Source organism: Ambystoma mexicanum, chromosome 6q (assembly GCF_040938575.1).
Source record: "Ambystoma mexicanum isolate Mex_15411 chromosome 6q, UKY_AmexF1_1, whole genome shotgun sequence".
In the NCBI taxonomy this organism is placed as follows: domain Eukaryota; kingdom Metazoa; phylum Chordata; class Amphibia; order Caudata; family Ambystomatidae; genus Ambystoma; species Ambystoma mexicanum.
In genome coordinates, this window is record NC_090937.1 from 1,615,779,482 (window position 1) to 1,615,795,831 (window position 16,350).

Sequence of the window (16,350 nt, forward strand, 5' to 3'; positions counted from 1 at the left end):
AAGGTTCACCAGAAAAAGAGTGGCAGGAACTCGCTTCACAGTTATCGCTCGCACCCTCTGCAACACGCTTCCCCCAACATCAAAGAAGACCCCTCCTATCAGTCTTTCTGCAAAAACATCAAGACATTTTTGTTTGACATATATGACAAAAACGCTCTCGCCTGCATTAGTAAATGCCTGCATGATAACTACCTTACGCTACCATGTTGGTACCGCGTGTCTCTATTGTGCGGAATGTAATGTAACATCCAGGACAGGGATACCTCTGGGTCTCGGGTGCTATCAATACATGCAATCAAGAAATACAATAGCAACCCTTCCCTTCATGGCACACAAGCACTTTAAAAGAAGCATTATTGCACCCCCATTTATTTATTTATTTATTGTTTGCATGTTAGGTGCTATACCGCAAGTAAAATACAGTTTCAAAGCTCCCACAGGTCGAGGGGGGGGGATAAGGAAGTGGAATACATTGCATAACACAATAATTAATGAGAGCAGTGGAGGGAAAAGGAGGAGGGACGAACCTACTATGCCTTGTGAGTATTCAGAACGTGCAAGTGCAGTAAGGAAAGGGTAGAGGGAGTAAGTGCTGGGGAGTCCGGACCATGGGTGAGCCGCAGATGAAGTGCTTGGGTTGTGGAGTGCTACATGGCCAAGGGCTACGTTAGGAGTAAGTGTGATCCTCCAGGGCGGAGGGTGTGCCAAGGCAAGTTCTGAGGGACGACAGGAGCTAGGCTGATTGGGTTTGGGAGATCAGGGGCACCGAGGATGCATAAAGGCCCCGGACGCCAATCACAGCAACTGTTGGATTAGAAGAGAAGAAGGGAAGGAGGAGGTGAAGAGGATGGTCTTGAGGAGCTTCCGGAATTTAAGAAAGTCCAGCTCAAGGTGCAGAGGCAGGGGGAGGCTGTTCCATAGGAGGGAGCCAGCTGAGGAAAGTGATCGACCACCCACCCACTGTGTAGCAAAACGTTTTACACAGAAACAGTTGGTGTCAGAGAAACGAAGTGGTCTAGACAGAGCGTAGTTAGTAAGATAAAGTTGAAGATAGTCTGGTTCTCGGGCCCAGACAGCCTTGTGGATGATGCAGAGAGATTTGAATTTAATCTGTACAGCAACTGGGAGTCAATGAAGACTTTTTAGGGCAGGAGAAATGTGGTCCCTGTGCTTAAGGCCAAGGATAAGACTTGCTGTCCTATTCTGGATTAGCTGGAGGGGTCGCAGAGTGGAAGAAGGAAGATTCAGGAGCAGGCTATTGCAATAGTTAGGCCTAGAGTGAACCAGGGCTCAGGTAACATTGAGCCTGTGGGGGAAAGTGAGAAAAGGGAAAATTCCTTTAAGAAGGAAGAGCTGAAAGTGGGACTTCTTGGCAATGTCCTGGGTGTGAGAGAGGAGTCGAAGATGACTCCAAGGTTTCTGGCTTCAGAAGAAGGAGCAGGGTGAGAGCCCAGAGAGCAAGGCCAGAGTGAAGGGAAGAAGGATGGAGCAGGAGTCCTGATGGGAAGGATATCAGTTTTACATGCGTTGAGGCAGAGACCATTGGAAGTGCTCTAGGCCTGGAAGGCTGATAGGCGGCTGATAGGCAGTCAGGGAGGATGGAGGGTGCAAGAGGGTGAGCAGGAAGTGTGAAGAAGAGCTGTGTGTTGTCTGCTTAACACTGGAAGCTGGAAGAGAAGGAGGAGATGAGGTGTGCAAGCAGAGCAAGGTAGATGTTAAAAAGCCAAGGGGGGGAGAGGATAGAACCCTGGGGGACAGCACAGGTGGAGATGGAAGTAGGAGAGAAGTTGCCTAAGAGCGGTCAGTAAGGAAGGATGCCAGCCAGTCCAGTGCCCGTTCCAAGATATCAAAGGTAACATGGAGCCTTTGTATGAGGATGGCATAGTTGACTGTGTCAAAGGCAGAGGAGAGCTCTAGAAGGATAACAGCAGGGAGTTGGAGTCAAGAGATGTGAGCAGTTCTTCCCGGGTGTTCAGAAGAGCAGTTTCCGTGCATCTGGATGCTCAGAATCCAGATTGATGGCCATGTAGACCAATATCAATTTCTGTGTGTGAGTTGAGTTGGGGGCAATGCCAACTTCTCCATCACCTTCCACAGGATGGGGTAGATGGAAATGGGGCGGTAGTTGGCAGAGCATGTAGGATCTGATGAAGGTTTTTTCAAGAGAGGGCGAACAAGGAAGTGCTTAAGATCCAGTATCAAAAGAGAGATTGTCGAAATCAGCGATTCTGGATGAGCAAGCGGAAACCTGTTTAGAAGACACATTCATGGAGCGGACATCTCGGGTAACTTCTTCATGTGTGACAGGGCAGAAGGAGGAGAAAGAGGAAGGAGGAATCTGAGAGGCCAAGGGAGGCAAGGGGGTGAGGGATGGGTTGGGAGGGTGGCTAGCAAGCGTGTTCAGGATGTCCTGAGTTTTAATAGTGAAGTATGCGGCCAGTGCGTTGCAGAGGGCCTGGGGAGTAGACTGGGAGGAGGAGACTGCGGAAAGGTTGGCAAGTTCACCGCAGATCTTGAAAAGTTCAGCAGTGTTGTTGAATGCACCAGAAATGCATGCCTGTATGTGGGCTCCTTTCTTGGAGTGGATGGAGAGTCTATATTGCCTTTGGAGAAGGCAGCAGGCCAGTGTGTCAGAGGGTGAGGTTGAAGTTTGCCACTTCCGTTACGCCGCCCTGCACTTTCATTTCAGGGTAGCAAGTTCGTAGTCATACCAGGTGTTATGCTTAGAGGCATGTTTCAGGTGGATCTTCATGACTGGGGCAGGAAAATCAAGAGTATTGGTGTTGGAAAGGTGGAGGTTGTTGAGGGCAGAGTTAGAGGTAGTATCAGAGGTAGGGGTGAGGAGGAATGAAGGTGGAAGCAAAGGCAGCATCTGATACTGGTTTCATTTGGCAGATGTTAGTGAACGAGGTTGATAGGGCTTTTTGGGGGGGTGATTAGAGGGCAAAAGGGATCCAGGTGGGAGGAGAGAAGAGGATGGTCTGACCAGGAGAGGGGGTGACTAGTGTAGGGGGGGGGAGAGAGGTCTGAGTGTATGAGGGCCTCCACAGTATGTCCAGCTGAGTGGGTTAGCCCAGAAAGGAGAGTGGAGAGGGAAAGAGGTGCTGAGGGCAGTGAAGAGAGTGGATGCAGAGCCAGGGGAGTCCAGTTGTATGTTGAAATCACCCAGGAGGAGGAGGTTGGAGGTGGATGAAAGTAAGGAAGAGCAGAAATCAGCCCATTCAGAGAGGAACAGGTTGGTGGCACCTGGAGGCCAGTAAATGGTAACAATGGTCATGGTGGAGATAGGAGAGATGGCCAACTTCCAAACCAGGCTTCCAAAGGAAGGGTAGTGCTGGGTGGGTAAGATGGAAGCAGGAAGCCACTCACGGAAGATTAAGGCAACCTCCCTGCCAGTGCAGAGATATCAAGGCTTGAAGATGATCTTGAAGCCGTCAGGGAGCAGGGAATCAAAGCTGTGACTGAGCTGGCATCGAACCATGTCTCAGTAAGAGCGAGAATGTCGAGGTCAATGTCTTCAAGAAGGAGCCAGATGTCAGCAGATGGTTTGTTGGCTGAGCAGGTGTTAAGAGCCGCCAGATGGAGGAGGTCCCTACCTTTTTAAGTTTTCTGAGGTTGTGTACAGGAGCGTGGTACACCAGTCAGAGAAGGGAGAGGGAGACTGGTAGGAGGAGATGCAGGAGAAGGAAATAAGTTAATGAGAGAATGCAGGATCTGGAGATAGAGAAGGAGTTTGGGTTGTGGACTCTCAACCAGGATAATGCCTTTGTGATAGCCATTAACAAAGCTATGTGAGGATGAGAAGCCAGCCAAGAGAACTTCCTACTTTGTGCCACCATGAATGGTAGAGGACGTGGAAGGAGAGAAAGTGAAGAAGAATGGGGGGGTCCATAGATCTGGAGAGCGGACAGAGAAGAGGACATCAGTGAAAACATCTATGGAGGAAGCGCTGACATCTGTGTCTGTGATGGGAAGTCCAGGGTGTGCACTCAAGATGTCTTTGTGTGCTTTTCTCTACCGGACTTCGTGAGAGAGGGGGCGTAGGTGATAGTGTAGCAGTTAGAGAAAATAGGAGAGATGGAGATAGCCATAGGGATCGCAGAGGAATGATAAGGAATACAAGAAGAGTGGCTCCACTGCACTGTTCTAGCTAAACTCACCAGTTGGCCCAGTGGAAGTAGTCACATGCAATCCAGAAAAGACTACAGTATCAAGAGATAAGAGGTGCACAGCTGTAAAATGTCCACCTAAAATAGTTTTCTTTTTAAAGAGGCACAGATGTAATTCAGGAGAGGTTTACAGATGTAAAAAATACACACAGCCCAAAATCAACGTGTTTTTAAAAAGCACAGATGCAATGCAGAGGAGGTTCACAGATGTAAATGATACACACAGGCAATATGCAGCGATAGGAGATGGAGAATGGTGCTGGCACAGAAGGCAAAGTCCCAATGCAGAGTAGAAAGTGTCAGTAGAATTGGTGGAGGTGGCAATGTAAGACTACAGCCATCACTCACTTCAAGTAAAGCTGCAATCGTAGATGTTCACAGATCAAATCTGGAGGCCAATGCATAGTTTGTAGGGGGGCCTCCAAGCCCTCCTCAGCCCAGACTGGCACAACCAGGGCCTTAGTTGTGGGCATTGTGTGGAATATAGTGTAAAAGCCATTGTACCCCAAAGGTTGGAGCACCCTAGGAAGCAGCCGCTGTAAACAACCGATTGCTGGGTTGTCTTTTCAAATGCCGGAATCCTGGCTGGAAAATACTTTAGGCATTTTATTGGCAGAACACTGGCAACATGGACCTAGACAATGAAATGTGCATTTTCCATTCCGGGTAAAGAGAGGTCAGAGTGTATGAGCCAGGTCACTTTGAATGTTCCAAGGTAGGAATTTACCCAGAGTTCCTTTGGTCCTCTTTAGCATAACATATGAGTCAGCCAGTGCTTCTGCGTATCTTGGTTTATAGGAGGTATCCATGTGTGCTAGCCGCATTCGTTTTCTTCTAAGATAAGAAGCTATTGTTTCCACAGACCTGTGTGTCAAACAGGCATGGACTGGCCTATAGGGAACACTGGAGATTTCCTGGTCGACCTCTGCACCCTTGGCAGGGATAGACTGGCCTATAGGGAACTCTGGAGATTTCCTAGTAGGCCTCTGCACCCTGGGCAGAGGTGGACTGGCCTATAGGGGACTCTGGAGATTTCCCGGTAGACCTCTGAACCCTGGGCAGGGATAAACTGGCCTATCGAGATCTCTGGAGATTTCCCGGTAGTCCTCGGCACCCTGGGCCTCTTTTGTGTTGTATTTCCACATATTTCTCCATAGGAAAAGACAAGGGCTTGTTGAAAACATGTAATATGGGTATACTTTGAAAATGGCTTCCAGGGCCTCTTTTTGTTCCCAATCCATCCCAGGTGTCACCAGTACTTTCTCCTAGTCTCACTAACTTTAAGTGAGCAGTCACATGTTTAGGGACTTTGGAATTCTGCATTGTCTTCTCTTTGTCAAGAAAGGCAGGATCTTTACTTCATGTCTTGTGAATTTGCTTAAACATGTGCTTTCATGTGCATAAAAGAACAACACATTAATGACTTGGGTACTCTTTTGTCATGCCTATTGCACATTGAAAATAAATGGGTACCGCCTACAGATGGAATGAGCCTTTGCTCTTTGGAAGCTTGATTTAGTAAAATGTGTTTTGGCAGCTTTCCTTAAATCTTCCTTTTCTCTTTTGATTTCTAAATGGTCTCCGGTGCCAGATATCTTGCACATTTTAGGCCAGTCCTGTTGGCGTCTGATGGACTTCTCGTATCTGCTCAAGGGTAACCCTAAGAGCTGTCTAACTATGTTTTTCTGAAAAGAGGTTAAAGTGGTGTGGTGCCACCAGAAGTCTACGCAACAGGTATTCATAACACCAAAGGACAATGATTTAAATCAAGTGTATATCTTATCTAGACCACATGGTCTGCAGTCAAGGTTTGGAATAGACCAGGGTTGTCCAACTCCAGGGTCCGAGGGCTGGACACATGTTGGATCCTCAGGATACCCCTCATATATATTTATGAGATAAATGTACATTCAGTGATCTTAAATGTAGGCACCTTTTCTTTCATGAATATTAATGAGGAATATCCTGAATAGTTCTCAGGTTTTTGGCCATTGAAGCCCAGAGTTGGATACCCCTGGAACACACTATTGCCACCCCTTCGATTGATTCGATTGATTCCTGATATCTTTGGATATTGAAAAAAATGATATCTCTGCTATGGATTACATTTTTCCCTTTTAGTTGACTAGTAATGATCAACGATATTGTTTTCATCACTGTTCACTGACATTGCATTGCTGTAACTTTGTCGTACAATGTCCTGGTGCCTCTCGAATGGTAAGGATAATGTACATATATGAAAATAATAGAAAGTAAATGTTATAATAATAATGTATTTCTAATATAGTGCTACACCCCCATAGGTCTCAGAGCGCTGAAATAACAGAAGACATTGTTGTCCCTCAGAGTGGTACTCAATGTGTCGACCTTGGAAGGATGAATGGCTGAGTTGACCATGCCAGGATTCAAACCTGCCACAGCAGTCTGCTCACAGATATCAGGGGCGAACACTTAGCTCGTTGTGCTATCTGAACGGCCGGCGGCTATAGCCTTGACTATGCCCAGAGGTTGGTAAAAGGTAAAACAAAAAACATTGGGCCATATCTCTAGAGGATTGTAAAAGTGTGATCAATAAAACAGTTCCTGAGTTATGTAAAGTACAGTGCAAGTCATGTAATATTCTACAGAGCTTTTCGGACAGCCTCAATATGCCCATTACTCAATATTCTCAGCCCACCGTTCACCTTTTGACCTTAAGTGTCGTGCCACTACAGAAAGCACAACCCAGGGGAATTCAGATGAGAAAAACACAAGGACCCACCTGAGCGAATTTCTGTGTTTGGATGGAGGTCATTTCATCATCACGTGCTTGCTGCAAGTCGGAGTGGTCTCGACTGTGGTAAGGCCTCTCGCTATATGTCGATGGCAACAACAGTAGGGAGCCCACAAGAAGGCCCAGGTTATACACCCTGTGGACACTCATATTGGTTGCTGGAGTTCAACTGAAATGTCGTTTCGGAAACAAAATGGCTGACGTTGAGAATGGGACCCAAGGCGTCGTCTTCAGAAATACTGGAAAATGATCCGCACCTGCAAATCTATTGTCCCGCTAGAGGTGACCTGACTCCGTCGGAAACCGGGAGCATCCCCGAGTTTCTCCTTGACCCGTGGAGCCGATGTGTCTTGTTCAGTCCCAAAAGGGAGCGTCGTCCCTCATCCTGCAGAGAAAGTAAAGACAAAGTCATTGTTAGTCCAGGATTTCACAACTTCTCTATTATTTTCCATGACATTTCTACGCAAAGGTTTTATAGATAATACTATAAACAAAATAGTTAAATGAAGGTATCTGGTAAAAAAAAATACTTATGAAGGAAAGAAAGAAGACTATGACATGTGGTGATGCACATGTGGACGGTGCCTGCTGGGCCTAGAGACCCAAGCTACTCCTCACTGATGAGGCCCAATGAGGCCGAAACATGTCTGGAGATGCTTGTGGTCTCGTGCAGAAGGGATGTGACCTGACAGTTCTGGCTGGACTGCCCCTTTTGAGCTGGGACCAAGCCTGATTTGCATATGGTCTTTGCCCTTTCCGTAATGGCTTAGCGGGCAAAGAACGATGGTCTGGACGGTTGCCCAGAGCAATGTCAGACGTTATGATTAATTCAAAACCTTCCAGCCATCACCTTTTGTTTTGCAACGGTGACCCCGAGTGGGAAGGGTATGCCCAGACGCGAGTACCGAGACTGCTGGGCCTAAAGACCCAAGCAATTCCTTACTGATGAGGCCCAATGAGGCTGAAACATGTCTGGGCATGCTTGTGGTCTCGTGCAGTAGGGATGTGACCTAGCAGTTCGGGCTGGACTGCCCCTTTTGAGCTGGGAACAAGCCTGATTTGCATGTGGTCTTTCCCTAATGTGTAATTGCTTGGCAGGCTAAAGAACGATGGTTTGGAAGGTTGCCTGAACTGCACAAGAGGTTATGATTAATTCAAACCCTTCCAACCATCACCTTTTGTTTTGCAACGATGCATATTCCGGCAGGTTTTGTATCAAAGAGAGTGTATCTACCATGGCCTTTTGGGAAGAAGAGGATCTGCTGCCTTTGTTAAAGGTAGTCATTTGGATCCTTAGGAAGTGGGTTGCAGAGAAGGGTTGTGGCTGTGGTGTGACATAAGCACAGGACTATCTGCAAAGGATTGTGGGAGCTGCCACAAATTCCTAAAATTACCTTGTGGATCAATCCTGCATCCGCTTGCTGTTTGCCACCTTTGTGGGATCTGCTGGTTTCATCCCATCTTGCATGTCTGTCTGGTGCCTAGGGATCAAATATACATTTGGAGCCCATTGAGTTCTATTAGAGCTGTGGCGGAATCCCACCGATAATACCGCTTGGATACCGCCAAAGCAAATAGCATTATCACTACTCGGTCCAGTGCTATTAGTGCGGAATCACGAGTAGCGTTGCAGCGGTAAGTTCCCATTCCCCATTGGGTCCATGGGGTTGTGGGCGCTATTAGCGCCGGCGCTAACAGTGCGGAAATACAGGCAGAAAGTGGAGAATTTTACCTCCAGCAAAAGCTGTAGGTAAAACTACAGACTTTCCGCCCAACTCATGATTTGGCCAGCCCTTAAATGCAGCGGTAATAGCGTTACTGCCGCATTTAAGTGCTGGGGCCCAACTCGTGATGAAATGTGCCCGTTTCCTTTGACTACTGGTAGTATGGCCTCAATTGTACAGGTTGTATCATCCCGGCTAAAGCATGAGGCCATGGGTGGCTGAGTTCCCATTTAAACTGTGCTGTTTCAGTCCGTCAGCTCTATTGAGAATTCAGACAGTTCTCAGCCAAAACCTCAGTGCCAGGAACGCTGTCTTAATTTCATTGTGGCACGTGTCACATTTTAGGGTTTCAGGCTTTCAACGTGTGTTGAAATCGGCCATTTTAACTGTACTGGACTGTTATGTGTGCGCCCGTGCATCGGGCCGCACCTCACTCACGCTTGCATACACGCAGGCACACAAGAAGACATGGGGCGTGCTGTGTTCCCTTCCGCGTCCTGGCGGCAACTGCCTGCACGGGCGTGATTTATTCTAACACGCATGCGCGCAGCCCAACCGAGGCTCGCACATGCGTCATTCGCGACTGGCACGTCACATCCCTTTTTTTCTTTAACAAAAAACACAACATAACATTATGCTACCACAACAGTGCCAACTGCGAACACAAAACGATTAACCCAACCAGTTAGAAGTCTGATGTGACCTCGGCTCAGTCTCCCGAGTCCAGGACATAGTCCTTGTGGTGAGCAGGCGGTCTGCTGCCTCTTCGCACTGGATACCTCGAGGTACTTGGCGTAGTTCCTCTGGGACTGTCTCCCGATGGGACGGCAACCCTCGGGGCGTCCTCGGCTGGACCCTCTGGGATCGCTTCTGAGTAGGGGCTCTCCCCCGGATCAAGAGTCTCTGATGAAGTATCCACTTTTTTGAAGAAAGATCTGTTGCGGGTGACAGTGCCACGTTCACAGGCCGCCGTCACCATGGTCCCTTTTATGTGCGTGACCGTCCATGGGTGAGACTCATATGGCAAAAACAGTTTGCCCTCTGGGTGACGGTTCCGGACTAACACTGAATCACCTACACACACCTCTTTGTCTTGTAGACCTCTTCTCTCACTCTCTCTCTGATTGCGTACGGCGCGCTCCTCTCTTACTTTCTCCTTGTCGATGACCCCTGGTTCTCGGCCCTCCATTTCCAGTATCATTCCACGGGGACAGCGTCCAAGCAGGGCATCAGCGGGAGCAACCCCTGTTGACTGGTGGGGGGTGGTCTGGTACTCTCTTAGGAATTCCACAAACTTCTTCGGGAGGTCCTCACCCCCATTAGCGGATATCCTTAGCCCTTTGTTCAACATACGCATTAGCCATTCGGCTTCCCCATTAGCGCGAGGCCATAGAGGTGATACTCTGCGGTGATGGATGCCCCTTTCCTTGAGGTATTGGGCGAACTGACTGCCGGTAAATGGAGGTCCATTGTCGGAGCATAGTATTTCCGGGAACCCGTGTGTCGCAAACATTTTGTCTAGGGCTCTAGTGGTATACTCCGTTGCTGTGGATTCCACCACCTCCACCTCAGGATACCTTGACCATTGGTCTACCACCACTAAGAAATACATGCCCCGACCTGTCGATCCAAAATCCATATGGACAGTTCCCCAGGGCTTTTCGCTCCGTTCCATGGAGCTGATCGGTGGAGCCTTGTCCCCTGGAGTTGCTGCTTGACATGGCAAACACCTTCTCACAAAACGCTCGACCATCCCTTCCAGATCAGGGAACCATACCTTGGGTCGGAGCCTCGCTTTGGTCTTAACAACCCCTTGATGTCCAATGTGCGCTAACTCCAGGACACAATTCCTTAGTGCCTGTGGGATCACGATTTGCCTCCCTCTCAGTAGTAATCCGTCATCAGAAATGGACAGCTCATCCCTTACCCTCCAGAGTGCCTGAAGGTCCTTTTGGGCATCTGCCTGCCGCCTGGAGTTATTCCGCAGTACCTCTCTCCAGTCGCCACTTCTCACTGCCGCCTTGATGATGTGGAACACCTCATCCTTGGATGATTCAGTCGCTATGGCGAGTCTCAACAGCGCCACCGGTAACACACCCTCCACCACGTGACAGAGTAGCCCTTGACAGTCAGACACCTCCTCGTTCTTTTCCACACTCCCAGTGCTGGGGTGTCGTGATAGATAGTCCGCCGGGTTACTGGTCCCCGGTCTGTACACAAGTCGAACCCCGTATTCCATCAGGGCCAACATCCATCGCTCAATTCTGGGCGGCGGCTTCGATGACACGCCTGCCAGGATGGGCAGCAAAGGCTTATGGTCAGTCACAACAACAACAGGCTTACCCAGGATGTAGAGACGAAAATGGCGACAGCCCCATAGAATGGCCAGAGCCTCTCTTTCAATTTGCGAGTATCGCTTCTCCGTGTCCGAAAGCGCCTTGCTCGCATAAGCGATGGGCCGCATGTCGCCTCTCTTGTCTGGCTGCAGCAGCACCGCCCCAACACCCACGGGACTGTCATCAACAACGATCTCAGATTCCACCGAAGGGTTAAAGTACACCATGGTGTCCCCATCGGATAGGGCATTCTTGAGGACCTGAAATGCCTCCTGTTCTTTCCTTTCCCACATCCATACGGCGTCATTCCTGGTCAACGCCCTGAGGGGTTCCGACAAGGAGGACAAACCCTTAATGAAGCGCCCACAGTAATTTACCATCCCCAAGAAGTTCCTCACCTCCGTGGGGGATTGGGGTGCTGCGGCCTCTCGAATGTCCTTGATCTTAGCCGGATCGGGCGACAAAGCCCTGGCGTGAAAGATGAAACCAAAAAACCCAATCCGCTCTTTGAAAAACTCACATTTTTCACGGTGTAGTGTAAGTCCCAAATCGTCCAACCTCTTCAGTGTGCACTCCAGTCTCTTCATGTGCTCTGTCTCAGATTCGGCAAACAATAAAATGTCATCACTCATATTCAAAATGCCTTTGAGACCTGCCAGCGCGCCCCTGATGGTGTTCTGGAAGACTTCGGCAGCAGATGAAATACCGAAGCTCAGGTGCTTAAACTGATAGAGGCCCTCATGCGTCGTAAAGGTTGTGATAAATCTTGAGTCTGGGTGGAGCTCAAGCTGATGATAGCCCGCCCGTAGATCTAACTTTGAGAAAATTCTTGCGCCCTGCAGTTCTCCTATGATATCATCAAGAGTGGGCGTAATGTGTCTCTCCCTCTTAATGGCGGCATTGGGGAGGCGCATATCTATGCAGATGCGCACGGCTCTGGGCTGTTTTGGCTTGGGGGCGACCACGATGGGTGAAAACCAGGGCGTCGGGCCTTCCACCCTTTCAATAATGTCCATCTGAACAAGTGAGCAGAGCTCCTCCTCCACCTTCTCTCGGAGATGAAACGGGATCCGTGGATGCTTGACAGCCTTAGGCCTGAGGGTGTCATCAATGTGCAGATGCACCGGGGGAGCCTTCAACTTTCCCACTCCTTTAAAAATGCCTGAGAATCTGTCCAGCAGCTGCTCGATGTCCACTTGGTAGACTTCCCACGCAAAATGCACTAGGTCCAGGGACTCTGATGCCGCACAGCTGAGCAGAGAGTGAGGGCTCACGTCCGTGACGAAAAATCGGGCTTTTATGGTCTTGCCGCCCTTGGACACAGGCGCAACGAAAACGCCCTTGATGGGGAGTGGTGTATCTCTGCCAAACGTGAACATTTTCGCCATCGAAGCATCCAGCGCCGGTGGTCCCGGGATTGACTGGTAATGATCGGAGGCAAGCACGAACACTGAAGCCCCCGTGTCTATCAGCACTTGTGTCGGCACCCCCTGAATATCCACAACACATTTGGGCTGTCTCTTTTTCATCGCCCTTGTGGCTATGCTCGAAATGAAGAATACTTCATCTTCTTCATCTTCCTCCTCCTCGGCCATATTAAGCCTCTGCATCTCTTGTTCTAATGCCGCAATGCTCCTCTGCCCCCTTGAACCACCACCACGTGCCCTGGCTGGGCCCCTCTGTACAGACACTGGAGCGGGAGCGCGACACATCCGGGCATAGTGTCCGGGTCCGTTGCATCTGCCACAGGATCTTGATTTGGCGGGATATTCTTCAGAGTGCGGCAAGTCATATCCACAGTATTGGCAAATAGACGCTGCCCCTTGTAGCGGACCAGCTTCCTGGCGTTTCTGGCCCCACTTGGCTTTCGACGTGACTTGTTTTCCAATTGCAAACGCTTCTTCTGACTTTCCCGGATGCACCGCCGCGTCCATTTTAGCACCCCTCGATTCTGCCAGTGCATAGGTCCTTCCACTGTCCAAGATCTGTTGCAGAGTCCAACCAGGCTCCCTCAACACTTGCCTACGTAGCTTGCTTGAGCCACAGCCTTGGATGACCTGATTTCTGATCATCGACTCATCTTTGTCCCATCGACAAGTTGTGGCCATTTGTCGCAGGCGAGCACAGAACTGGTCAAGTGACTCCTCTTCCCGCTGTTTTTCACCACAAAACAGAAATCTCTCATAGTCTACGTTGGACAACGGAATTAAATAATTTTCTAAGGCAGTCTTGACAGCATCATAGGTGACTACCTGCAGTTTAAGGGATTCATAAATGCGCAGGACGTCCATGCCCGCAGAGTACAGTGGCCCTCTTTGCATCTTCGTCGGTTTCCCCAGTTGCAGTAAAGTACATGTCCAATTTTTTTATCCACAACAACCATCTTGGGCCCAATTTTGAGGGGGGACCCGACGTGTCAAATTCTTGCATGGGTAACAAAGCCCCCTGTTGTCTCCTTACTACCACTCTTGCTGTTTCTGCTTCACGGTCACTTTCCGCCATGTTCACAGGTCGCCCAGGCACCTCATGGTGGTTCAGAGGCCACAAACCTGACTTGGATGGACAGTAGACGTACCTTGGGTCACTGCGCAACCGTGGAACCTTCCAGTTACCCCTTGTGTGGTGGCCACTGGTTCAGGTGCAGTCCTCTTGGATGATGAAGACTGCCGAAGTTCCAGAAATTGTTTTAGTGTAGCTTCTTTCCGGTATGAGCAGCGCACGAGCACCTTTTCAGGCCGCTACTGCCTCATACCATGTGTGAAAACACATCCGCTCTGCTCGCGCCGGGTTCGTGATACGCAATGGTGTAACGTTACGAAGATTGGCACGCAGCGTTGTGTCAATAAGCGCTCCGCTTGCATCCCATCCTCGTCGCCAGATGTTATGTGTGCACCCGTGCCTCGGGCCGCACCTCTCTCACACGCTTGCATACACGCAGGCACACAAGAAGTCACGGGACATGCTGTGTGGCCTTCCGCGTCCCGGCGGCAACTGCCCGCATGCACGCAGCCCAACCGAGGCTCGCGCATGCGTCATTCGTGACTGGCACGTCACATGGACCATCCGGCCCATGTGTTCTTCATCTCCTTTCACATTCCACACAGTCTATTCTGGACTGGGCCCCTGCTCACCTTTGCCAGTCCCAGAATAACTTTCCCGGAATTTGTCCCATGAGGAAAATTGTAAGGTAATCACAGGTAATAATCCAGCACACTTTAAGGACCCACTTGAGCTCACCCTCGATCCTAAAGCAGGACACTTCTTGTTAATACCATATACTTGTACATAAGAATTACCCATTTCTCTTGGAAACGGCCTCACAAATACAGTTTCTTTAATTGCAAACATGTTAGAATTGAATCTCTTTTCTGCAATCCACCCCGAAGGGCCACAGTAGCTGGATCTACATGCATCCTTGCGGCCCCACAACATTCCTTCTCCCCACTGTATCTTTCCTCCTCTCTGTCTGGGGCACTTGCACCCCCTTTTCCAATGCTTTCATCTTTCACCTGCTCCTGCTTCTCTGCAGACAATGGTCTGGGTACCCCAAGTGTGGGCATAATACAGCAACATCCAGCGAAGCTGCTAAACTTTGAGGAAACTGGGATAGTGATTTGATGCAGTGGACAAGCTGTGTAACACAACGCAACACAACTCAACACACCACATGCCAGTTTTAGCTTCAAAACCCTTTTGATGTCATTGAATACCGCGGAAGCCCACCATAGATAAGGGATGGCATCACGACAGCGAGTGCTAGAATTACATGCCTGCTGCTGTCTCAAACGCCTCAGTAAACCCATGCAAAGCCAGGCAGCACCACATGGTTATCATACATGTAACATACAGGCTCAGGAAGCCGGCCCACCTCCTCTAAGGCACACCGTGTCCAAGGCACCTTCCTGTCTGCCCCTGTCCGCACCGGTCCGGTACGGCGCTGGATACTGCTCCGTCGCACCTCCTCAGTACTCACATTCCCAGCTGCGGTCGCGCACCTGTCCTTAGAACACGCACGGACCATACTCGAGCTACAACAAACGTGGTAAGACTTTTCGCTGCCTTAACCCAGCTGAACCCAGCATGGGGGAAGTCTCTGTGCCTGATGTCATTGTCCCTCTTACCGGTTAATATGACACTCCACTCTGGAATGTACCCTCTAATTTGCCATCACATATATATTATCATTTAGGTCACAAATCAGTGCCCTTCTCAATTGTTTATATGCATGACGCACTGCGCCCTATATGTTCACTACCCGCATAGCCTTCGATGTTTATCCGTCTACTCGCAACCTGCTGCACTCACCTAGTCAGCCTAGCTGAACCACTGCCTTTGAGTCATTGTTTGCATCTTTGCACATGTACTTACCTAGTCGGCCTAGCTGAACTACTGCCTTTGAGTCATTGATTGCATTTTTGCACATGTACCTACCTAGTCGGCCTATCTGAACCACTGCCTTTGAGTCATTGATTGCATTTTTGCACATGTACTTACCCAGTCGCTCTAGCTGAACCACTGCCTTTGAGTCATTGATTGCATTTTTGCAAATTTACCTACCTAGTCGGCCTAGCTGAACTACTGCCTTTGAGTCATTGATTGCATTTTTGCACATGTACTTACCCAGTCGGCCTAGCTGAACCACTGCCTTTGAGTCATTGATTGCATTTTTGCACATGTACTTACCTAGTCGGCCTAGCTGAACTACTGCCTTTGAGTCATTGATTGCATTTTTGCACATGTACCTACCTAGTCAGCCTAGCTGAACTACTGCCTTTGAGTCATTGATTGCATTTTTGCACATGTACTTACTTAGTCGGCCTAGCTGAACCATTGCCTTCGAGTCATTGATTGCACTTTTGCACATGTACTTACCTAGTAAGCCGCAGCACCTAGACAGCCATTTCCTGGCCAATTCTACTTCTGCCCAGTGCGGAACATCACCAGGTACCCGTCAGTGCACTCACATCTCACCCTACAGATGGTTAGGACACCAGGATCACGAAATGCGGCCACTGCCAACGGTCAGCTACCTTATTTGCGCTATCATAATAGGGCTCACCATTACCGCATCCCTTTGTCCCCCTACTTCCAGCATTGCTAAGATCAACCCCCATCACTCCACCGCACACTATCCCACAATGCTCGTCAGCAACCCATACCTCAATGACCCCGCCTTATGGCTCCAACACTTTGCCACCAAACCTACACCTAATCAACCTTGCACGCTCAAAGTCAGGGATCTTTGACTTGGATTCAGACTGCCTCGTGCCCCTCGTTACCCTTACACTCAGCATATCCATACTACTATTACCATCCCCACTACGCAGAAGACACCACCCTCGCATAGC

At 49.4% G+C, this 16,350-nt stretch overlaps 1 protein-coding gene across 1 annotated transcript in view; it reads right to left on the bottom strand.

Moving 5' to 3' along the window:
* Window positions 1-16,350, bottom strand: part of LOC138516910 (matrix metalloproteinase-21-like) — a 270,395-nt gene that overhangs the window by 224,310 nt on the left and 29,735 nt on the right. Inside the window, exon 2 of the mRNA XM_069632367.1 lies at window positions 6,931-7,327. Within this exon, the coding sequence (XP_069488468.1) occupies window positions 6,931-7,092 (162 nt within the window). The 5' untranslated portion in view covers window positions 7,093-7,327. The remainder of the gene's footprint in view (window positions 1-6,930; window positions 7,328-16,350) is intronic.